The sequence below is a fragment of the Bos grunniens genome, chromosome 4 (assembly GCF_055505025.1).
Source record: "Bos grunniens cultivar Pamir isolate PY7600 chromosome 4, Bosgru_T2T1.0, whole genome shotgun sequence".
NCBI classification, from domain to species: Eukaryota; Metazoa; Chordata; class Mammalia; order Artiodactyla; family Bovidae; genus Bos; species Bos grunniens.
The window spans coordinates 45,869,336-45,894,397 of record NC_141168.1 but is presented as its reverse complement, the minus strand read 5'-3'; the positions used below and the strand labels follow the sequence as shown (position 1 = coordinate 45,894,397).

Below are 25,062 nucleotides of genomic sequence, written 5' to 3'. Positions count from 1 at the left end.
AGTTTCAGTTCAATTCAGTCTCTCAGTCATATCTGACTCTTTGTGACCCCATGAATTGCAGCACGCCAGGCCTCCCTGTCCACTGCCAACTCCTGGAGTTTACTCAAACTCATGTTCATTGAGTCAGTGATGCCATCCAACCATCTCATCCTCTGTCGTCCCCTTCTTCACCTGCCTTCAATCTTCCCCGGCATCAGGGTCTTTTCAAATGAGTCAGTTCTTCACATCAGGTGGCCAAAGTATTGGAGTTTCAGCTTCAGCATCAGTCCTTCCAATAAATATTCATGACTGATTTCCCTTAGGATGGACTGGTTGGATCTCCTTGCAGTCCAAGGGACTCTCAAGAGTCTTCAACACCACAGTTCAAAAGCATCAATTCTTCGGCGCTCAGCTTTCCTCACAGTCCAACTCTCACATCCATACATGACCACTGGAAAAACCATAGCCTTGACTAGACGGACCTTTGTTGGCAAAGTAATGTCTCTGCTTTTGAATATGTTATCTAGGTTGATTATAACTTTTCTCCCAAGGAGTAAGGGTCTTTTAATTTTATGCCTGCAGTCACTATCTGCAGTGATTTTGGAGCCCAAAACATAAAGTCTGACACTGTTTCCACTGTTTCCCCATCTATTTCCCATGAAGTGATGGGACCAGATGCCATGATCTTCGTTTTCTGAATGTTGAGCTTTAAGCCAACTTTTTCACTCTCCTCTTTCACTTTCATCAAGAAGCTTTTCAGTTCCTCTTCACTTTCTGCCATAAGGGTGGTGTCATCTGCATATCTGAGGTTACTGATATTTTTTCTGGCAGTCTTGATTCCAGCTTGTGCTTCATCCAGCCCAGCATTTCTCATGATGTACTCTGCGTATAAGTTAAATAAGCAGGGTGACAATATACAGCCTTGACGTACTTCTTTTCCTATTTGGAACCAGTCTGTAGTTGCAGGTCCAGTTCAAACTATTGCTTCCTGACCTGCATACAGGTTTCTCAAGAGGCAGGTCAGGTGGTCTGGTATTCCCATCTCTTTCAGAATTTTCCACAGTTTATTATGATCCACACAGTCAAAGGCTTTGGCATAGTCAATAAAGCAGAAATAGATGTTTTTCTGGAACTCCCTTGCTTTTTCAATGATCCAACAGATATTGTGAATTTGATCTCTGGTTCCTCTGCCTTTTCTAAAACCAGCTTGAACATCTGAAAGTTCACGGTTCATGTACTGTTGAAGCCTGGTTTGGAGAATTTTGAGCATTACTTTACTAGTGTGTGATATAAGAGCAATTGTGCAGTAGTTTGAGCATTCTTTGCATTTCCTTTCTTTGGGATTGGAATAAAAACTGACCTTTTCCAGTCCTGTGGCCACTGCTGGGTTTTCCAAATTTGCTGGCATATTGAGTGCAGCACTTTCACAGCATCATCTTTTAGGATTTGAAATCGCTCAACTGGAATTCCATCACCTCCACTAGCTTTGTTCATAGTGATGCTTCCTAAGGCCCACTTGACTTCACATTCCAGGATGTCTGGCTCTAGGTGAGTGATCACACCATCATGATTATCTGGGTCGTGAAGATCTTTTTTGTATAGTTCTTCTGTGTATTCTTGCCATCTCTTCTTAATATCTTCTGCTTCTATTAGGTCCATACTATTTCTGTCCTTTATTGAGCCCATCTTTGCATGAAATGTTCCCTTGGTATCTAATTTTCTTGATGAGATCTCTAGTCTTTCCCATTCTATTGTTTTCCTCTATTTCTTTGCACCAATCACTGAGGAAGGCTTTCTTATCTTTCCTCGCTATTCTTTGAAACTCTGCATTCATACGGGTATATACTTCCTTTTCTCCTTTGCTTTTTACTTCTTTTCACAGCTATTTGTAAGGCCTCCTCACACAGCCATTTTGCTTTTTTGCATTTCTTTTTCTTGGGAATGGTCTTGATCCCTGTCTCCTGTACAATGTCACAAGCTTCCATCCATAGTTCATCAGAAACTCTGTCTACCATATCTAGTCCCTTAAATCTATTATATTATACATATATATACTATTATCAGCTAATATCTCAAGATAATAAGGTGAGATTTGCCATTAGCTTCCCTGGTGACTCAGACGGTAAGTGTCCACCCACAATGCAGGAGGCACAGGTTCAAACCCTGAGTCAGGAAGATCCCTGGAGAAGGGAATCGCTACTCACTCCAGTATTCTTGCTTGGAGAATTCCATGGACAGAGGAGCCTAGTGGCCGACAGTCCGTGGAGTCACCAAGAGTTGGACACTACTGAGTGACTAACACTTTGATTTTTTTTCACTACTTGCTGGATATAAACCTGCATTTCAAATAGTCTTCTGTATGGTTTACCCAAAATTACTTCATAATCGAACTGACAAAAGATTAAATTTGGAGTAAGAAAAAAACTGCAAGCTGGAAAAGATATGGAAAAGAGGGAATCCTTAAACATTATTAATGGGAATGTAAACTGGTATAGCCACTATGGAAAAACAGTTAATAATAATAATAATAGAACCACCATATAACCCAGCAATTCCATTTCTGGGTATATGCTTAAAATAAATGAAATCACTATTCCAAACAGATATCTGAACTTCCACGGTCACTACATCATTATTCATAATATCCAAACAAGGAAACAACCAACCTAAGTGTCAATCAGTGGGTGAATGGATAAAGGAGATATATATATATATATATATACACATACATATATATACACACAAAAAATATGCATATTATATACATATTATATTATATATGTAATGTTATTATGTTATATATTATATATAGTTTTATATATTTTATATATTTTATTATATATAGTTTTATATAAAATTATACATTTTATATAATTATATGTATAATATATAAAACTATATATATTACATTATAACATATAATATATACATAATACATATTACATACATATTTAGTATATATATCATATTATTCTGGGGTACAATCACATTCCACAAACATTTACAAGTCTGTTCCACCAATCTCCAAGTTACAAGAGATACACAGATAAAAATTGCCCGAGGACCAGCCCCGGCTGATCCAGGGTATTCGAAGGGGAGACGGTGTCGGCGACCTATTCAAATGGTAATTAGAGATATAAAGAGTAATAGAATGAGGATAGCTCAGTAGGAAAATTCAGTGGAGAAAAGAGGCTGAGTAGCTTGGTTTACGCGGAAAATCAATATAACCCGTGACACCAGGTTAGCTCTGACCACGGAGGCCGCAGGCGCCCTCTCGAATAGCGGAAGGTGCCCCACCTTAGACACCTTCTCGAGTGGGTCTTAGAAGCCCAGGCAAATAAGTGGTCTCAGAGGATATCCACGCTCCAGATGGAGACTTCAGCCGGAAGTTAAAGGAAAGAATGACACGGGGAGACCAAGCATTGGTGAGCAAGGCCCGTAGCTTTATTTTTAACAGGGGCTTTTATACCCTAAGTTACACATAGAGGATAATAGGGGATGCAAAGTCAGCAGTCTTTGATTCTTATCAAAAACCAGGGTTTCTTTCCTGCAAATTTATCGTATACAAATGGTTTAGGTGATTTACATCATCTTCTGGCCAGAAGGCCTACTAACATTTTATGACTCTTGACAAGAACTTATCAACAAAGACTTATTTTCTCTAAGAGTAATTATTTTAAGGTTTGGCGCCATCTTCCAAAGATAAAATTGCATTCCTATAGGGCGGATGTGTAATGGGTTTACAACAAAGAAAATAATTTATTACCTTAAGGGTCTAAAGTTACTAACACCAAGGCCATTACTTATTTTTTCTACATACCAACTATATTAATTAATACACATTCAAGGATACAATTCAGGGGATGTGAAAACTTGGCAACAAACATTGACTCATCAATGAAATCCTTTACTAGTCTTATTCTGACAGTTTCTAACTCTCTGAGAGGCTCTAAGCTATTTGAATATCTTAAGCTTCCTGTGCCTCTCGAGGCTGGGAGACTGTAAACAATCGTATGCATAGCTGTAGGAGTCCAGGTAAACTTGTCAGGCGAGTTAGAGAGCCATCTGAGGGGTTTGGATTTAAACACTCCTAATTGCCCAGGAGCTTTATTAATTGGAGCTGTAAGTTAACTCTTTGACAGAGAGAGCGAGATGGTGGTGGGGGACAGCCCCCAGTAAAGTCAGAGGTGAGAGCACAAAGCAATAAAGTAGGCAGACTCTGGTTTTTTGGGGGGAAAATGCTCGAGAATATCCGGGCGGACTCCTGAGGCTCGATCCCGCCTTTGCGTATGCCGAGCCTCCTTCCTCATGACCTTTATCACGAGCGGAATGCCTCACCGGCTCCCAGCAAAAAATGGCAAGATTTCTTCTCTCTTAAAGCTCACAATTTAATGAAGGTAACAGAAACACATATAAAAATCTCCAATACAAGACTAATTCTTAAAAATGCTGTAATATAATATCTAACAAGCTCAGGTAAGAGCTAAGCTACTGTAACAAAGGGGACCCAGATAGTGGTTTAAAGAAAATATTTTTTTCACTGATATGTATTGTGTGATACAGAGATGTGGGGCAAGGAGAAATTGCCTAGTTTAAGTTATATGATGAAGGTGGTGAAATCTGTCCTTTTGACTCCAACACTTCTATTTATCCCTAAGGTATAACCCTTTGACGGCCTTCCAGTACACAACTTCAGTATTCTTATATTTCACTCTCTATGCCGGAAGGTACTTTCAAAAGAGTATTGAGGGACTTCCCTGGTGGTCCAGTAAGACTTTGCCTTCCAGTGAGGGGAGGGGGCCTGAACCCTGATCGCAGAGCTAGGGTCCCACATGTCTCTTAGCCACAAAGAAGGCATGGAGCAGAAGCAGTACTGTAATAAGTTCAGTGGAGAATCAGTTCAGTTCAGTTCAGTTCAGTCACTCAGTTGTGTCCGACTCTTTGTGATCCCATGAATCACAGCATGCCAGGCCTCCCTGTCCATCACCATCTCCCGGAGTTCATTCAGACTCCCGTCCATCGAGTCAGTGATGCCATCCAGCCATCTCATCCTCTGTCGTCCCCTTCTCCTCCTGCCCTCAATCCCTCTCAGCATCAGAGTCTTTTCCAATGAGTCAACTCTTCACATGAGGTGGCCAAATGGTCAAATTAAAAAAATCTTAAAAAAAAAAAAAAGGTACAGAAATATTCATTGATTATATGATGCAAATAATTGGTGAGGCTCAATGTGATCGCACTTGCAGGTACCTTTTCACAGATCACAACATATTTAAAGACAATCAGTTCAGTTCAGTTCAGTCGCTCAGTAATCTCTGACTCTTTCCAACCCCATGAATCACAGCACACCAGGCTTCCCTGTCCATCACCAACTCCCAGAGTTCACCCAAACCCATGTGTATCGAGTTGGTGATGCCATCCAGCCATCCAGCCATCTCATCCTCTGTTGTCCCCTTCTCCTCCTGCCCCCAATCCCTCCCAGCATCAGGGTCTTCTCATGAGGTGGTCAAAGTACTGGAGTTTCAGCCTCAGCATCAGTCCTTCCAATGAACACCCAGGACTGGTCTCCTTTAGGATGGACTGGTTGGATCTCCTTGCAGTCCAAGGGACTCTCAAGAGTCTTCTCCAACACCACAGTTCAAAAGCATCAATTCTTTGGCACTCAGCTTTCTTCACAGTCCAACTCTCACATCCATACATGACTACTGGAAAAACCATAGCCTTGATTAGACAGACCTTTGTTGGCAAAGTAATGTCTCTGCTTTTCAATATGCTATCTAGGTTGGTCATAATTTTCCTTCCAAAGAGTAAGCGTCTTTTAATTTCATGGCTGCAGTCACCATCTGCAGTGATTTTGGAGCGCAAAAAATAAAGTCTGACACTGTTTCCACTGTTTCCCCATCTATTTCCCATGAAGTGATGGGACTGGATGCCATGATCTTCGTTTTCTGAATGTTGAGCTTTAAGCCAACTTTTTCACTCTCCTCTTTCACTTTCAAGAGGCTTTTTAGTTCCTCTTCACTTTCTGCCATAAGGGTGGTGTCATCTGCATATCTGAGGTTATTGATATTTCTCCCAGCAATATTGATTCCAGCTTGTCCTTCTTCCAGCCCAGCATTTCTCATGATGTACTCTGCATAGAAGTTAAATAAGCAGGGTGACAATATACAGCCTTGACGAACTCCTTTTCCTATTTGGAACCAGTCTGTAGTTGCAGGTCCAGTTCTAACTGTTGCTTCCTGACCTGCATATAGGTTTCTCAAGAGGCAGGTCAGGTGGTCTGGTGTTCCCATCTCTTTCAGAATTTTTCACAGTTTCTTGTAATCCACACAGTCAAAAGCTTTGGCATAGTCAATAGGATACAAAATAAATAAATAAATAAATAAATAAATAAAGACAATAATGTTTTGGTGGGTTGCTATGTTTTGTTTTTGGCCACACATCTTGTGGGATTCTAGTTCCCCTACCAAGGATTGAACCCAAGCCCTCAGCAGTGAGAGCAAGGAGTCCTAACCACCAGACTGTCAGGGAAACACCCCTGCCACACACACTTTTTTTGGTCACGAGATTGTGAGCATCGTCAAGCAGTATTTGGACAGAAATGGATCTGTAAGCCTTGGAAAAAAGCACCTATTCTTTTTTTTTTTTTTTAAACTTTACATAATTGTATTAGTTTTGCCAAATATCAAAATGAATCCGCCACAGGTATACATGTGTTCCCCATCCTGAACTCTATTCTTAAAATCCGTCTCAAACAGATGTTTGACTGTCAACTGTGCTGGTGAATAAGCAATTAAAGGGCTTGAGTTGGGGGGGAAATACATGGAAGTATTTTTTAAAAACCTCCAGTCCCAGGGGTGGATTCTTTCTGCCCCAAAGCACTTTCACATACAAACACTGGAGACTACTGACCACATACTTCGAGCATTATTCTACTTGTAAAGAGAATTTATCATGAGACTAGTAGAATCAGCAAATCAGGCCAGTAGAGCTTTACCATGTCTGTGCTAAAATAATCATTTTGACACAATAGTTCTCCATGAACTTTAGGTGATTTTTTGCTTTGCTGCTAAGTTGCTTCAGTCGTCTCCGACTCTGTGCGACCCCACAGACAGCAGCCTGTCAGGCTCCCCATCCCTGGGATTCTCCAGGCCAAGAATACTGGAGTGGGTTGCCATTTCCTTAAAACAAATATGACCATTCTTACAAAGACATAGACTTGGAAATACTGTTGATCATTATTTGAATTATTGTGCCCTTAGGAGTTAGTTTGATTTCCAAAGGAGAGAAACTAAATACAGTTCTTATCATCTACTTACAGTTTACTGCCTATTGATCATTGTGATTAACTTTAACAGCATGATCATTTTTATTTTATCTATCATCACTGCACTCCATTTACTTCTTGAATGGCAATTCCAAAGTAAAAGTACTTTTGGATTCTAAATTATTATATTTTCCCCCTGACATATTATTGTGAAATCATTAACTTAATATTTGACCCTATATTCAATTGAGGAGGGGCTTCCCTGGTAGCTCAGCTGGTAAAAAAAAAATCAGCCTGCAACGCAGGAGACACTGGCTGGATTCCTGGGTCGGGAAGTTCCCCTGCAGAAGGGATAGGCTACCCACTCCAGTATTCTTGGGCTTCCCTAGTGGCTCAGACAGTAAAGAATCTGCCTGCAATGAATGAGAGCTGCATTTGATCCCTGGGTTGAGATAATCCCCTGGAGGATGGCATGGCAACCCACTCCAGTAGTCCTACCTGGAGAATCCCCTATCAAAGAGCTGTTTTGTTAATATGCTTTCTTGCTATCTGGAGAAGGAAATGGCAAACCTCTCCAGTGTTCTTGCCTGGAGAATCCCATGGACAGAGGAGCCTGGTGGGCTACTGTTCATGGGGTCGCAAAGAGTCAGACACGACTGAGTGACTAAGCACCTAAGCCCCTTTCTTGCTAGAGTTTAAGCTTATTACAAAATATTCTGAATGATCCAAATTGCTTAGTAACTTACAGTTGAATTCCTATACTAAAATCCTCTAGCGCTCACAAGTCATACCAAAACTAACTGCTTTTCAACATTTGTATAGCATAGCATTGTTTTCCACAATCATAGTGATTTTTAAAAGCATGTGCTATACAGGCTGACTCAGAACATCTTCAGATGCTTTGGCCTTGTATTTCTCATAAAAGAAAAAAAATCTTTCCCTTCACCTCATACCCAAGTCACAGAACATATGTCTGAAAAAATTGCAGAAACTTTGTCTGTAATATTAACTCCTAATAACTCAAAGTTCTTTAATACTATGTTTTTTTAATCCAGGATAGTGTTGCCTTTATAACTATACAAATCAATTAGTAAACAACTTCACATTTTCAATCATTTTACTTTGAAACATACTACATTTATTCAGTACATTTAAAAACTGAATAAAAAAATTTTCAGAAGTATGGAAATAAAAATTTTGGTATCATTAAAAGCAAAAGTATTTGGGGCTTGATGCCAAATGTTTTAATAAAAAAGAAAAGCAGTTTTAAGTGGACCTTGCTATAATTAGCCAATTTATATTAATATATTAACTTCCTTGCCCTCATCACATACAAAATAAATTATGAAAAAGTGAATGCCCTTTGTTCTACCAAATCTTAAAGAATAAAAGCATATTGCTTTGTCTGACGATTTAAGACCTACCATTGTTTTTAAAATTCAACAATGCTTAGACATTTAGCAATTTGTCTTAATTTTTTGAAATCTGTGCTACAAACACATGTATAGTTTTTTCTAAAACTTTAAAAAATGATTATTTTCTAGTTTCACTACAAATAAAAATTATAAGATTCTATTTCTACCACAAGGCGTCAGTCCTTGGTAACAGTACCCTTCAGAGAGTTTTACCACCACCCTGTGGACAGTTAATGACTCCAGAAAATTACATAGTAAAATATGAACAGTCCTAGGCGCCCTAGGTACGAGTAAAGAACAATCAAGGAAAATGTGGTTGAGAGTTTATTTTTCTTTTACTAATCAGATTAGTTCTGGGGATGTTGTACACCAAATCCTCAAATGTTGCAATTCAGGTCTGAGACACTCTATCCGGAAGAGGAGTAAATCCCGGGCTCATATTTGCTCTTTCTCCATACTGTCATATTTTAATTACAGCCTTAAACTTTTAAATAGTGATGGTAACTGCATTAGGCTCGGAGTGCTTGATTGGGTCAAGGTAAGGGAAGGTGGCTTGAATATCTGAGGTGGGGAGGGAAGAAGTAAATGTAGGGTTTAAAGGTTTATTAAGCTATGGGACAGGGTTTGTGCGGTTTAGGGTACAAGATTTCAACAATTTAGAGGGCAAAAGAGAATCGGATTCAGATTTGTCAATTGTATATTACAACCACTTCAAAAATTTGCTGTGAAGTTTAAGATAAGTTAGCTAAGCTCTAAAGCAGTCCATCTCACAATGTGATCTGAGAGTGCTTAAGCATTACTGGGAACTGGAGAATTCATGCCCCTTCCCACATCGACTAAAGAAGAAAAGAAACAGCAGAGGGAGAGGAAGGAGGAAAGGTAGCTAAGTCGCTTCAGTTGTGTCCGATTCTGTGTGACCCCATAGACGGCAGCTCACCAGGCACCGCAGTCCCTGGGATTCTCTAGGCAGGAACACTGAAGTGGGTTGCCATTTCCTTCTCCAGGAAAGGTGGGCGTGGACAAAAATCAGTGTTTTAATAAGCCCTACAGGAGATGCACGACTTCCCAGGTGGCACAGTGGTAAAGAATCTGCCTGCTAATACCGGAGACTCTAGAGACGTGGGTTTGATCCCTGGGTAGGGAAGATCCTTGGAGAAAGAAATGGCACTCCAGCATTCTTACCTGGAAAACTCCACTAATAGAGGAACCTAGCAGGCTACAATTCATGGAGCCACAAAGAGTTGGAGACGATTGAGCTACTGAGCCTGTAACGCGGGCGCTGGCGCATACAGCCGGGCGATTCAAGTTAGAGTTTGAGAACCACTGCTTTAAAGAACTGTATAAATGTTCAATAGTTGGGAGATTAAAGAAAGGCGAGGAGAAAGAAGGGAGAGAGAGACGGAGAGAAGGAAGGTAAAGAAAAGGAAAGGCAAGAAAATCGAGGATCGAGAGGGGGCGGAGTCGACCTCAGGCAGAGGACCCGGCTCTCTGAAAGGAAAACGGGAGTGGTCGGATGGCTCGGTAGGGGAAAAACCTAAGATGGGTTCTGGGACCTCCCAGGACTGTCCAGTAAAGTAGGAGCCTGGCAACGCCGGGCACCGGCAGGCGGCGCTGGACGGGCAATTGACAAGGAGGCGGGGTCTGCCCCGGGAGCATAGGCAAGCTCTCTGGAGGCACGGGCGCCGCGTGGGGCTGACTGGCACCTCCGGGCTGGCGCTGCGGCCGCAACTTACCGTCAGGTCACGCCGAGAAGCGGGTGAGTCCCTTGAATCGTTCTGGTTCGCCTTGCTCCCTGCCTCTGGGTGCCCCTGCGAAGCCGGGCGCCGGCTCCTAGCCTCGGGAGGGGTGTAGCGGGTTGCGATCCGTCCCAGGACTCGGGCGGCGGCGCTTGTGGGCGAGCACAGCTCAATTTGCCCCTTGTGAGCCGCTTCGGGAAGCGCTGCCTTCCAGCGAACTCTCCACAGAACACACAGCTCCATTGAGGCCGGTCCAGGGGCTGGCAGACAGGGACTCACAGAAGAACATTCTCGCTGGGGACTCAGGGGATATGATGGGTTGTTAAGTTTGTCCTAAGGTCGGGCTCTGATGGCAAGTTTTCCAACTTGGCAAAAGCGTCACGAGTTTGTATAGCATTGATGAATGATTGGTATACAGCACTTAAAATCGTGCAACTTGTCTTCAGGGTTCCTGTAACAGAAAGTTTTTATTTTAAGTCCTGGGAACATTAGTCTGACTCTCAGGATCTGGTTGGGGTTCAAATTCCCTCCAGTCAATCAAGGCTTTATATTTGTCAGAGGTCAAAACCACTGGAAGAAGTTTGTAGACATAAAATTTACCAACACTTCCAAATTCCCGACTCTGTTCTTTTTTTGTTTAAAAACTTTTTCTTCTTCTGTTAATAAAAGTTCGCTCATTTAGCACAGAATGTTAAGCACAGGGAGGAAGCAATGCCTAACAACATGGCCCAGTGAAGAAAAATATCTCCCGTTCACATAGTTAAATGTGGTAGTTTGCAGTTGAAAGTATAGATAGAAGGTTTGGAAATGCAACAAAACTCACGATGTATCCCAGTCATTGAGTTTCTTCATATTCTAAATTCTTTGACATTAACATAGTCAGTTGGGCTGTGTTAATATTTAGCAGGAACCTCAGGTCGGGCTACAGCAAACTGGAACAGTCACATCAGAAATACGCTTTGGGTTTTAATGGAGATGAAAGAAATATACTTTGGGTTTTAATGGATCAATTTCTGGAGTTCCTAACATCTGAATACTGTGCTGTTTCCTGTTGTTTTTGTTGATGAAAAAATTTTATTGTAGAACTTAAATTATACATTTGGTTACTGTGTGAGGGAAACCAACATATTTTACTTGACTGATATTTTCTTGGCTTCAGGGCACAAAGAGGACTGTGGGCGACACAGTTAACAAGCGCCCTTGCCGCCTGGGGTTTTTCCTTTGCTCTCCCACATGGTCTTCCTACCACACAGATGAATGGTTGGATACCTCCACAGGGCCACTCCGGCTTTGCACCCAGATTCTGTACACAGTGGCCCTCAGTCAGCAAATTCTGCCAGCTTGCTAGATGCCCCAGGGCCAGGGCCAGATGAAGCCTTCACCCTTCTCATGCCTCCTTCTGTCCATAAAATTTTGTCTTCCTTTCCTATACACTGCACTACTGTGTAGTCAGTTCTTGAAATGTCTGCCTTGTCTCCTAAACTTTGAGGTTTTTGAAAGCAGAGTCTTCATCTCATTTAACTTTATATTCCCACTGCCTACCTTGTTCACAGTATGATTAATGACTTAATATTGAATAAGTATAGATTTGTATGTTACAATCTTTACCATCCTGAAACTTACAGTTAAAACATCTTCTAAACATAGTGAATTATTTGTCTTTGATTACAATAGATAGAACTTGTATTCCTAGTCACATGCAAACTCCCAAATTACCACAATAATAATGTTGGTTAGATCACCAAATGATTTGGAATAATACTTCTTAAGGAAATAGATTATAAACTGCTCCAGAGCAGACATGAAATCTCTTTTCTCCTTTTCCTGCTTATTGTCGGTCATAGGTTTGCATTCATAGATACTTGACGATTGGCATATGCTGTACTCGAAACTCTTTCAACTGCCAGTGATACACACCCAACTCAAACTAACAAGCAAAATAGGTAATATATTGGCTTGTGTAACCAAAAAATTCAGGATCTGGTTTCAGAGACTCTATATACTTGAATATGCCAGGTCTCTTCTGTGTCTGTCCTCATTTGTTGCCTAGGCTCCTGTGTGTTGGCTTGCTTCTGTCCTGTTGAAGACACCTTCCTCCTTTCAGCATGCAGAAGAAGGCATGGAGGCTTGTATCATCCCAATATAACAAAATGTTAAAGACATTTTGTATTTATCTTCCACTTTCAAATATAAATATATCAGAGAAGGACTCTATTTGGCTCAAATAGAGATGTGTACCATCTCCCGAATAATCAGTGTGATGAACAGAATAGAGAACTGTCATTAGTCAAGACTGAGTCACATGCCCATATCTGTGGCCAAAAGAGGGCATTTCTTTGGATAGGAGATGTGTTTTAGATCATAAAAATAAGTGGGAAAAAAATGTGGGTAGACCAAAACAAATAATTTTATCATGAATATTGTGAAATTTTGAAACAAGCAACAGATGGAAAATGTTCTCAGAGCACTTCAACAAAGGCACATGTTGGCATTATGTAAAGATGGCTCCACTTTATTCTTTGTGAAGCTCAAACCTCTAAAAGTTGGAGAACGGGGACCGCCCCCCCCCCGCCCCCGCCCCCGCCCCCCGCCATGCCGTGGTCCAGTGGTGAAGACTCTGTGTTTCCAATACAGGGCATGCAAGTTTGATCCCTGGTTGGGAACTAAGATCCCACATGCTGCCCAGCACAGCTAAAAATTAAAAACAAATAATTATTTTAAGTTGGAGAATGTTTTGATGTGTTTTAAACTACTGGAAACAACTTTCCACTTAATAAAGTATGACAAGTGGTCTAAAATCCCATGAACAGCTGAGCCTAGAAGGCTGTAGTCCATGGAGTCACAAAAGAGTCAGCCATGATTTAGCGACTAAACAACAAAAACAAAATTCAGAAACACTTGGAATGTTTCTATCAGTCAAATGGTTGTATAGATAATCTGTTTTCTTATTGAATTTCATAATGGACAAATTGGTGATGTATTCCTATGGAAATAAATTTAGAACTAATAAAACAGTGAATAATATTGTGACATCATATGTTTCCCTTTCCTAAAAAATGTTACACCAAGCCCAGGTGAGGATCTGCGAAGGGTGTTAAAGAAAGTTCAGTTCAGTTTAGACCCCATGGGCTGCAGCACGCCAGGCCTCCCTGTCCATCACTAACTCCTGGAGTTTACTCAAACTCATGTCCATTGAGTCGATGATACCATTCAACCATCTCATCCTCTGTCCTCCCCTTTTCCTCCTGCCTTCAATCTTTCCCAGCATCAGGGTCTTTTCAAATAAGTCAGTTCTTCGCATCAGGTGGCCAAAGTATTGGAGTTTCAGCTTCAACATCAGTCCTTCCAATGAATATTCAGGACTGATTTCCTTTAGGATGGACTGGTTTGATCTCCTTGCAGTCCAAGGGACTCTCAAGAGTCTTCTCCAACACCACAGTTCAAAAGCATCAATTCTTTGGCACTCAGCTTTCTTCACAGTCCAACTCTCACATCCATACATGACCACAGGAAAAACCATAGCCTTGACAAGACAGACCTTTGTTGGCAAAGTAATGTCTCTGCTTTTTAATATGCTATCTAGGTTGGTTATAACTTTCCTTCCAAGGAGTAAGAGTCCTTTAAATTCATGGCTGCAGTCACCATCTGCAGTGATTTTGGAGCCCCCCAAAAAATAAAGTCTGCCATTCTTTCCACTGTTTCCCCATCTATTTGCCATGAAGTGATGGGACCGATGCCATGATCTTAGATTTCTGAATGTTGACCTTTAAGCTAACTTTTTCACTCTTCTCTTTCACTTTCATCAAGAGTTTCTTTAGTTCTTCTCCACCTTCTGCCATATGGGTGGTGTCATCTGCATATCTGAGGTTATTGATATTTCTCCTGGCAATCTTGATTCCAGTTGGTGCTTCATCCAGCCTGGCATTTCTCCTGATGTACTATGCATGTAAGTTAAACAAGCAGGGTGACAATATACAGCCTTGACGTACTCCTTTCCTGATTTGGAACCAGTCTGTAGTCCCACGTCCAGTTCTAGCTGTTGCTTCCTGACCTGCATACAGATTTCTCAAGAGGCAGGTCAGGTGGTCTGGTATTCCCATCTCTTTCAGAATATTCCAGCGTTTGCTGTGGTCCACACAGTCAAAGTCTTTGGCATAGTCAATAAAGCAGAAATAGATGTTTTTCTGGAACTCTCTTGCTTTTTCCATGATCCAGCGGATGTTGGCAATTTGATCTCTGGTTCCTCTGCCTTTTCTAAATCCAGCTTGAACATCTGGAAGTTCACAGTTCATGTATTATTGAAGTCTGGCCTGGAGAATTTTGAGCATTACTCTACTAGTGTGTGAGATGAGTGCAATTGTGCAGTTAGTTTGAGCATTCTTTGACATTGCCTTTCTTTGGGATTGGAATGAAAACTGACCTTTGCCAGTCCTGTGGCCACTGCTGAGTTCTCCAAATTTGCTGGCATATTGAGTGCAGCACTTTCACAGCATCATCTTTTAGGATTTGAAATCGCTCAACTGGAATTCCATCACCTCCACTAGCTTGTTCATAATGATGCTTCCTAAGGCCCATTTGACTTCACGTTCTAGGATGTCTGGCTCTAGGTGAGTGATCACACCATCGTGATTATCTGGGTCATGAAGATCTTTTTTGTACAGTTCTTCTGTGTATTCTTGCCACCTCTTCTTAATACCTCTGCTTCTGTTAGATCCATACCATTCCTGTTCCTTATTGAGCCCATCTTTGCATGAAATGTTCCCTTGGTATCTCTAATTTTCTTCAAGAGATCTCTAGTCTTTCCCATTCTATTATTTTCCTCTATTTCTTTGCACTGATCGCTGAGGAAGGCTTTCTTATCTCTCCTTGCTATTCTTTGGAACTCTGCATTCAAATGGGTATATCTTTCCTTTTCTCCTTTGCTTTTCACTTCTCTTCTTTTCACAGCTATCTGTAAGGCCTCCTCAGAGAGCTATTTTGCTTTTTTGCATTTCTTTTTCTTGGGGATGGTCTTGATCCCTGTCTCCTGTACAGTGTCACAAACCTCTGTCCATAATTCATTAGGCATCTTTTATCTGGTAGGAAGTGTGACAAAATAATTTCCTTAGGGCTAACCAGGAGAGTGCGCATGTCAGTGACTGAATACATCTCAACAACCCCACTGGAAAAATACTAGAAATGCATGTCTTACCAACAAAACCACGTCTGTAACTCTGATGGGAAAATGGCACACTGAATATAGAACATTTCAGTCCTTCATGGTGCTATTAGGATTCACCCTACTAGACTGTCTATTCTGTTTGTTTTCTGAAACTAAGAATACATATCCCCATAAAATCATTTCACTATTGTTTCAGATTCGTGTCAACCCCAAAAGTCTATTAAAACACAGCTTCCTGAAGTATAATCTTATAGCATCGAACTCTAACTGTCACTGACAATATTGTTACTCTTGAAAAACTGCATTCCCAATTCTATTTATCTTTGAGGGGAGTTGACTTTCCTCCAAATGAACACCTGAAGTTAAAGTCTCCTAAAATAAAAGGCAACATCTGACTCTTTGAATTCCATATAGATACTTGGGTCATTCATTGCACTGATAGCTGGACAAAGAAATACACTCACTATTGACACAAGAGCACTTGTTTGAATTTTTACAGATTATAATGTGAGGTTAAATGAGTCAGTCACTGTATTTTAAACTGTATTTTCTCACACTAGCCCTCATATGAGTTAATTTTTCATATTTCCCTATCAAACATTAATATCATAAATAGCATAGACATGAAGACAGTAATTTTTATTTTTATAGGTGGCTGAAGCCATACTATTTTATAGAATTAAATGGAGAGCAGACAAGACATCACAAACCAAGAAGAACTTTGGAAAATGAAGCCTAGGAGAAATCTAGAAGAAGATGATTATTTGGTAAAATAATAATTAAAATCTATAAATAATTCAAATGTTGTTCAGTATCTCCTAATGTTATAAAAAAGTGATTTTCACCCTTTGCTCTGATTCCTGGTACTGATATTGTGATGGGTAAAGGGCACTGTGGGCTATAAGAGAAGTTGTACCTTGATGGTCATGAACTTAGCCAAATAACCTTGAATAAGTCGCTGAAAATCCAGATCATCTCCAAGGCCCTTCCAATTCTTTCTAACATTCTGTGGGTCTAAGGTTTTTGAACAAGTCATCACTGCCCATATAACAGTAGTTTCACAAATGTGCTTTTTCATAGGCACATGGCATCTTACCAAGAGATCATCAAGTTAATTGATGATTCACTATTTAACCAAATAAATTCAATTTTGGAATAAGAATCATCTGTCACACTTTTACCCCACATCAAGATTAAATGCTTTTTATTAACTTATCTGACTTAATGAGTGGTGGAAAATATTGGTTCCAAACTTTTTACCTTCCCAACTGATATCAACTACAATTTTAACAGAAAGTATTTATTTTATCTTAGTTATCTTAATAGAAAAAATTAAGTAGTACAAGTAGATACTGTTTAAAATGTACATAAAATCATTTTCATTTTTCGAGTGAACTGTCTTGCTTGCTGTCCCATAATTCTTCACCCTTAACCAGAAAATTGATCTCAGTGGACTATTTTAAATGCAGAGATGGCAAAATCTATATTATGCTCAGCTCCCTTCTAAATGAAGTAATTGGAAAAATTACTGGATGTAGCAGTGATTTATTACTGAAAGTAAAAGTCAAAGGTCAAGAGGTCATTTTTAAACACGAAAAATGATACAGAACTATGTGAATTAAAGTTACTCTGCACAACGTGAGGAAATAAGATAATCACTATCATTTTGAGCATTAAAATGTTATAGGTCTGCATATAGAGCTATAAGAAATTAGAAATAACATATTGAGTGAGAAATTTATTCATAAAGTAACACAATATGAAACCCTGATATAAGTTCCTATTTTTTTTTAATTTGCTGCTATATCAGTCAGTTGTGGAAGTGACAAACTTCTCAATGCAAATTTTTGAATTGTTGACTACCTATAAATGCAACTGGGTAAAGAAATATAACTTTCTCAGGAAATAGATCATCCCTGTGGGATTTAACTCCTTACATAGTCTTTGTACCATTTAACAATTTATCTGTTAGTATTTATACAAATGAAATATTTTGTGACTATAAGTCTATGGGATGGGGGAGAGAGAGAAATTGGGAGACTGGGCTTGACATATACACACTACCAAATATAAAATAGATAATTAATTAAAACCTACTGTACAGCATAGAGAACTCTACTCAATAGTCTGTAATGACCTATCTGGGGAAAGAATCTAAAAGAGAGTGGATATATGTATACGTATAACTGATTCACTTTGCTGTACAGCAGAGACTAACACAACATTGTAAATCAACTGTACTCCGATAATAATTAATTTTTTAAAAAGACTACATGATGCAAATTACATGTTTTTATCTAATAGTAACGACTGCATTATTCCTGGCCCTTTGTACTTGAATGAATAAAGAATTCATTCTTCAGATCTTCACAAAGAGTTGTCCAAAAGAATTATAAAACAAATACGACTATGATAATTTATAAGTGTTATTATTTTTACCAAGGATTACTAGATTTTTTTTTTTTAGTTTTTCGGTTTTTGTTTCCCAGTTGCATTATTTCATTCTTTTATGCTTTTAAGATAGAAACACAGTGGTCTGAGATCTAGTGAATGTATCTGAAGCATATATTTCTTCTGACTTAAAGAAAAATGAGTAACATAAATTATGGAGAACCCCAACAAAGAGAAGGAAATGGCAACCCACTCCACTATTCTTGCCTAGAGAATCCTGTGGGTAGAGGAGGCTGGTGGGCTGCTGTCCATAGGGTCGCACAGAGTTGGACACAACTGAAGGGACTTAGCATGCATGCATGCATTGGAGAAGGAAATGGCAACCCACTCCAGTGTTCTTGCCTGGAGAATCCCAGGGACAGAGGAGCCTGGTGGGCTGCCGTCTATGGGATCACACAGAGTCGGACACGATTGAAGCTACTTAGCAGCAGCCAACAAAGATAGGATATCTAAGTGCACCTTTGATCATTGCCACGTAGTGTATGCCATCTTCAGTTAATCAGTATCCGAAAGTAGGGTTCTAAATGTCCTTTTTTACTGATAAGCACAATGAACAGTAAGTAATTAGTTTGAGAGACATCCCATTGTTTTGTTCAATTTTAAGATGTTTATTTTCTTTCCTTTGTAGAATAAAGACTCAGAAGAGATCGGCATGCTGAAAAGACATGTGCTTTTGCACTTGCACCAAACAACCCATTTTGATGAATTTGATTGCCCCCCAGAGCTTCAGCAAAAACAGAAACTCTTTCCAAAGTGGCGCTTGCCAATTAAAATCGCCGCTATTGTATCATCTCTGACTTTTCTCTACACTCTTGTGAGGGAAATAATTCACCCTTTTGTGACTTCCCATCAACAGTATTTTTATAAAATTCCAATCCTGGTCATCAACAAAGTCTTGCCAATGGTTTCCATCACCCTCTTGGCACTGGTTTATTTGCCAGGTGTGATAGCAGCAGTTGTGCAGCTTCATAATGGAACTAAGTATAAGAAATTTCCGCACTGGTTGGATAGGTGGATGGTAACAAGAAAGCAGTTTGGTCTTCTCAGTTTCTTTTTTGCTGTACTACATGCAATTTACAGTTTATCCTATCCGATGAGGCGATCCTACAGATATAGGTTGCTGAACTGGGCATATCAACAGGTAGGATGACATGGCTGACCATTAAACTAAAAAGTCTAAGTCTCCTAACAAATCAACTCTTTCTTATTTTAATATCAGTACCCCCAAACCTCTATTGAAACCCTGTGTTGGGAAAGTATTCTGTTCTAAAAAAAAATGTTTTTATAACTCTTTACTAGGCTTGGTTGTATAATTCTACATGAGGAATGTTTTTTAAGCTGAAAATAGTAAGCTACAACTTTAAAAACACAAATAAGTGTTTTGTTCATGGACAGAGCCACATTTCAATCTTCTACCACCCTCAGAAGGTTTATTTTTAATGCTAACTCTTAGTATTTTCTGCTTTTTTACCACATATGACAGTTCTAACCATTAGCTATTATATAAATTAATAAAACAGATTATATAAATGTTGCATTCAAGGAAGGAGGTTAATAGCACCTATGTCATTTCTCTTAGAGAAATGCAAAAAATACCGTCATAAATTTGTGGAAGCCCCTAGTTATCAGGGGGCTTCCCTGATGGCTCAGACGGTAAAGAATCCGCCTGCAACTCGGGAGACCTGGTTTCAATCCCTGGGTTGGGAAGATCCCCTGAAGGAGGGCATGGCAACCCACTCCAGTATTCTTGCCTGGAAAATCCCCAGGGACAGAGGAGCCTAGTGGGCTACAATCCTTGAGGTTGAAAACAGTCGGACATGACTGAGCAACTAAGCACAGCTAGTTATCAGGTCCTCCACAGTAGAGGGAGCATGGAAGGAGGTTCTTACACTGGAAACAAATGTTGTTTGCATATTTTTCCTTCCTCTTTTCATCCTCTGTTAGGTCCAACAAAATAACGAAAATGCCTGGATTGAACATGATGTTTGGAGAATGGAAATTTATGTATCGCTGGGAATCGTGGCACTTGCAATACTAGCTCTGTTGGCTGTGACATCTATTCCATCTGTGAGTGATTCTCTGACATGGAGAGAATTTCACTATATTCAGGTAAATTATATACAAAATAACTCTGACTCCTCAGCAAGGTAAATCTTTTTGTGCTTATACTGTCATCAAGTGTATAGACTTTAGTATATGGGCTTCCCAGGTGGCGCTAGTGGTAAAGAGCCTTCCTGCCAATGACAAGGAGACATAAGAGACCAGGTTCAATCTTGGTCGATCCCTGGGTTGGGAAGATCCCCTGGAGGAGGGCATGGCAATCCACTCCAGTATTCTTGCCTGGAGAATCCCATGGATAGAGGAGCCTAGCAGGCTACAGTCCATAGGGTAGCAAAGAGTCGGACATGACTGAAGTGACTTGGCATGCACGCATATAGACTTTAACCCATAAAAAATAACATGGTTTTCCAATAATGAAGATCTCATACTTGTTCCAATTAAAAATGTGCTCTTCTGTCATTTTCCCTCTTGCTTATAAATACGGGAAATGTTTTTTAGACACATACAAAAGGCATTGCTCAAAGAAAAATATTATTTCTAACATTTGAAACTCATTAGACCATTTGCTATCTGTTTAATAACAACAAATTTGATGTTTTAGAAATTCAATATTGTTTACTTAGTTCTCCAAAGATAGAAAGAAAAAAAATTTGTCTGTCTCTGACTTTATTCATGCCTTTTAAGTTACATGGCTTTGTACTATCCTCCTTGAACTATGGCATTTTATCTACCAAACTATGGAATTTTATCTATTTTAGTATCTTATTTTAAAGGCTTCTTTTTCCAAGTTAATTTTTTTGTAACTTACTCACTTGAAGTTTTTCAATATTCTTGGAATTCAAAATTATCTCAAATTCACCAAGGTTAACTTGCTAGTGGTAGATTATACCCTAAAAAGAACAATGTGCCAGAAATCACAAGGGGATCCATGTCACAATATTCAAAAGGCTGAGCTTAATTCAGTCCTAAGCACTGCCAAGATGCTAAACCACAGTGTTCTATCTTTTATGAGTGGACATCTTTAGAAATCTCACAAAGTCAGCTAATCCTCACTGTCCTTTCTACACATCCATGCATATACTCCAACAGACACTTTAATCATCTGATTAAGCTGGAAAGAATGTCTCCCTCTTATTCAAATGTGGTTTAGAGATGGTGCCATGTTTTCCAAGCACAATAATTGCTGATTTTGTTGGTTTAGCTTGATAGCCATTAAATATTAGCCAATAGTCTATTCCTCATTAAATAACTTTCTTCTTACACTGCTCTGCCCGTCACACATATGCTGTGTGTCACTTTACATATTTAATGATAAAGTCAAGCACTATGTCTAGACAACCCATCCCATTCCACTCAAGGTACAACACGTAGCCCATACTGCTGCTGCTGCTAGGTCGCTTCAGTTGTGTCCGACTCTGTGCGACCCCATAGACGGCAGGCCACCAGACTCCCCCGTCCCTGGGATTCTCCAGGCAAGAACACTGGAATGGGTTGCCATTTCCTCCTCCAATGCATGAAAGTGAAAAGTGAAAGTGAAGTCGCTCAGTCGTATCCGACTCTTAGGGACCCCATGGACTGCAGCCTACCATGCTCCTCCATCCACAGGATTTTCCCAGGCGAGAGTACTGGAGTGGGGTGCCATTGCCTTCTCTGACCTAGCCCATAATATGTACACAATACAAATTTGGTAAATTAGTCTCCAACCAACTACATATATTTTTTAATTAATAACCTAGAAACTTTTCATTAACAATCCAAGAACTGATTACTCTATGATTTACCTTGGACATTTATATCTAAAAACATAAACTTAGCTATTTGATTGTATTCACTGGGGCTTATTCACTGCTGAATAATTGTGAGTTGGATTCATTCTAGCAGTCTAGTGAATATTTCCCATAAAGTGAATAGAAGTCAAAAGATATCTAGAAGAACTATTGTCAGAATGCCATGAAACTACATAGGTGAACAATTATTTTTAAAACTTTGTCTGGATGGTGCCAAGTATCCTAGTGCAAGCTAAAATTTTTCTTCACGTCTACGTCTACATATCTCTGTTTTGTTCAAACATTGAGATAATTGTTAGTGTTTTTCCACTTTATCAAAAATGTTTGATTTTTTAAACAAAGGCCAAGATCATTCACTTTAGTATGAATATACCAAAATCATCGTCAATAACTTTGTTGTTGTTGTTCAGTAGCCAAGTCATGTCTGACTCTTCATGACCCCATATACTGCAGCCTGCCAGGCTTCCCTGTCCCTCATCATCTCTTGGGGTTTGCTCAAACTGAATCACTTTAGTTGCCTTTATAATTGATAAAGATCACTAGTACCAAGCTGATTTTGCACTGATCTTCAGTCAACCTACAAATATTTATTGAGAACCTAAAACGTGCAAATCATTGTGTTGATTCTACAGGGATCCTGTGATGATAAGACAGAGTTTCTGAGTTTAGATGTCTCTTGTTAAGCAGAATTAAGGCAAATACACAGGGGATAGAGCATCATAAAATAAATATCATAAGAGAGAAAAACAAGGTATGGAGAAGGAGAGGACAGTGTTACTGATTATCTGAGACCAAAAGGAGAATGGTTGTGAATTTTCTCAAATAGCCTGGAGACAAAGGCATTACCCACATGTAGAAAGAGTGGAAAAGATGAGTGGATAATAACAGATGAATGGAAGAATGTCTAAGCAACATAACAGATCTAGATGGTATAGGATGAAATAAACTCTTAATGAACCATTCTCACCAAGATAATTCTTTTTCTCTTTTGCAGAGCAAGCTAGGAATTGTTTCCCTTCTGCTGGGTACAATACATGCATTGATTTTTGCCTGGAATAAATGGGTAGATATAAAACAATTTATATGGCATACACCTCCAACTTTTATGATAGCTGTTTTCCTTCCAATTGTTGTCCTGATATGCAAAGTCATACTACTCCTGCCGTGCTTGAGGAAGAAGATACTGAAGATTAGACATGGTTGGGAAGATGTCACCAAAATTAATAAAACTGAGATGTCTTCTCAGTTGTAGAATTGCTGTTTATACACATTTTTGTCCAATATCGATATATTTTATCATAAACACTTCAAATTTGTATTTGTTTAATAAAATGACCTCTTGAGGATCTTAACATATCTCTTTGTTTATGGGTGATGTTTGTAATGTGTGTATTTCCTTTCAGATTTGATTCAAAGTGAGAAATTAATCTTTAGCACATTCCATATGTTCAGGAAAGCTGAGCATAACAAAATAATCACATCTGATTTATCAGACTACATAACATTATAAATAATAAAAGGCCTTAAAATATCAGTCCCTGATACTCCTTAAAAGTTATCATGAGCCATGAAAAAAGATACTATCTGATGGCCAATAGGCACATGAAATGATGCTCAACATCACCAATTATGAGAGATGCAAATCAAAATTACAATGAGGTACCACCTGACACCAGTCAGAATGGCTGTCATTAAAACCTCTACAAATAACAAAAGCTGGAGAGGGTGTGGAGAAAAGGGAACCCTCCTCCACTGTTGGTGGGAATGTAAGTTGGTGCAGCCACTGTGATAAATAATATGGAGGTTCCTCAGAAAACTAATAATAGAATTACCATATTACCCAGCAATCCCATTCCTGGACATATATCCAAATAAAACTATAACTCAAAAAGGTACATGCACCACAGTATTAATTGCTGCACTATTCACAGTAGCAATAACCTAAATATCCATTGACAGATGAATGGATAAGAAGATATGGTACTTACATATAATGGAATACTACTCAGCCATAAAAAAGTAGTACCATTTGCAGCAACATGGATACAACTAGAGATTATCATACTAAGTGAAGTAAGTCAGAAAGAGAAAGACAAGTATCATATCATATCACTTGTATGTAGAATCTAAATTATGACACAAATAAACCTATCTATGAAACAGACTCGCACATAGAGAACAGACTGGTAGTTGCCAAGTGGGAGAGAGTTGAGGGAAGGATGAAGTGGGAGATTGGGATTAAAAGATGTAAGTTTTTATATACATAATGAATAAACAAGGTCCTACTCTATAGCACAGAACTATATTCAATATCCTATGATAAACCATAATGAAAAAGAATGTTTTTAAAGAAGAATGTATATATTTGTATAACTGAATATGTTGCTGTACAGCAGTAATTAACATTATAAATCAACTACACCTCAATTTTTAAAAAAAAGTGATCTAAATCTACCACACAAGTATATCCAGTGTTTATGATTGTTGTTAAAGAACCTTCTTTTCCTGTAACTGGATGTTATTCATATGACACCTATCTCAAAAAAACACATGGATTATAAATATACAAGTAAAGCAGCAGAATAAGTTCAGATACACACCCAGGCAAAATAAAACTCAGGCTTTCCAGGAAATAAGGTAAATTCAAAGGTAAAATTATACATTTGAGTTAGGTAAAACTCAGTTTAACTTTAATACATTGGCCAAAGTGTTGTCAATACAACTCCATATTGAAAACTATTTCTTTGAGTTGCTTTTCATTGCTTCTATTATTACAGTCATACATAATGTCCTGCCAAAGAGGACCCTGCCTCTCTGCCTGACTGTTAAACTAAAGAGCCTTTGTTCAGCTCATAGAGAGATACTCTGACCCTGCCCACCTGTGAATCAGTTCAGTCAGTTCAGTTACTCAGCCATGTCCAACTCTTTGCAACTCCATGGACTGAAGCATGACAGGCTACCCAGTCTTTACCATCTCCTGGAGCTTGCTCAAATTCATGTCCATTGAGTCAGTGATGCTATCCAACCATCTCATCCTCTGTCTTCCCCTTTTCTTCCTGCCTTCAATCTTTCCCAGCATCAGTCTTTTCCAATGAGTCAGCTCCTCATATCAGGTGGCCAAAGTATTGGAGTTTCATCTTCAACATCAGTCCTTCCAATGAGTATTCAGGACTGATTTCCTTTAGGATGGACTGGTTGGATCTCCTTG

The 25,062-nt window shown here is 39.3% G+C and overlaps 1 protein-coding gene across 2 annotated transcripts; it reads left to right on the top strand.

The window, feature by feature from the left end:
- The first annotated feature begins 9,724 nt into the window (after positions 1 to 9,724).
- STEAP1 (STEAP family member 1) lies at positions 9,725 to 23,210 on the top strand. Of its 2 annotated transcripts, XM_086396238.1 has the most exons (5): positions 9,725 to 10,414; positions 16,207 to 16,322; positions 18,635 to 19,147; positions 19,951 to 20,115; positions 22,849 to 23,210. In XM_086396238.1, exons 2-5 carry the CDS (start codon positions 16,239 to 16,241, stop codon positions 23,104 to 23,106), a joined length of 1,020 nt encoding a protein of 339 aa, XP_086252364.1. In that variant the 5' UTR covers positions 9,725 to 10,414; positions 16,207 to 16,238; the 3' UTR covers positions 23,107 to 23,210. The 2 variants fall into 2 exon arrangements, with proteins under 2 accessions (XP_086252364.1, XP_086252365.1); XM_086396239.1 differs by lacking the exon at positions 16,207 to 16,322 and having other exon boundaries at positions 10,163 to 10,414.
- Positions 23,211 to 25,062: the final 1,852 nt, after the last annotated feature.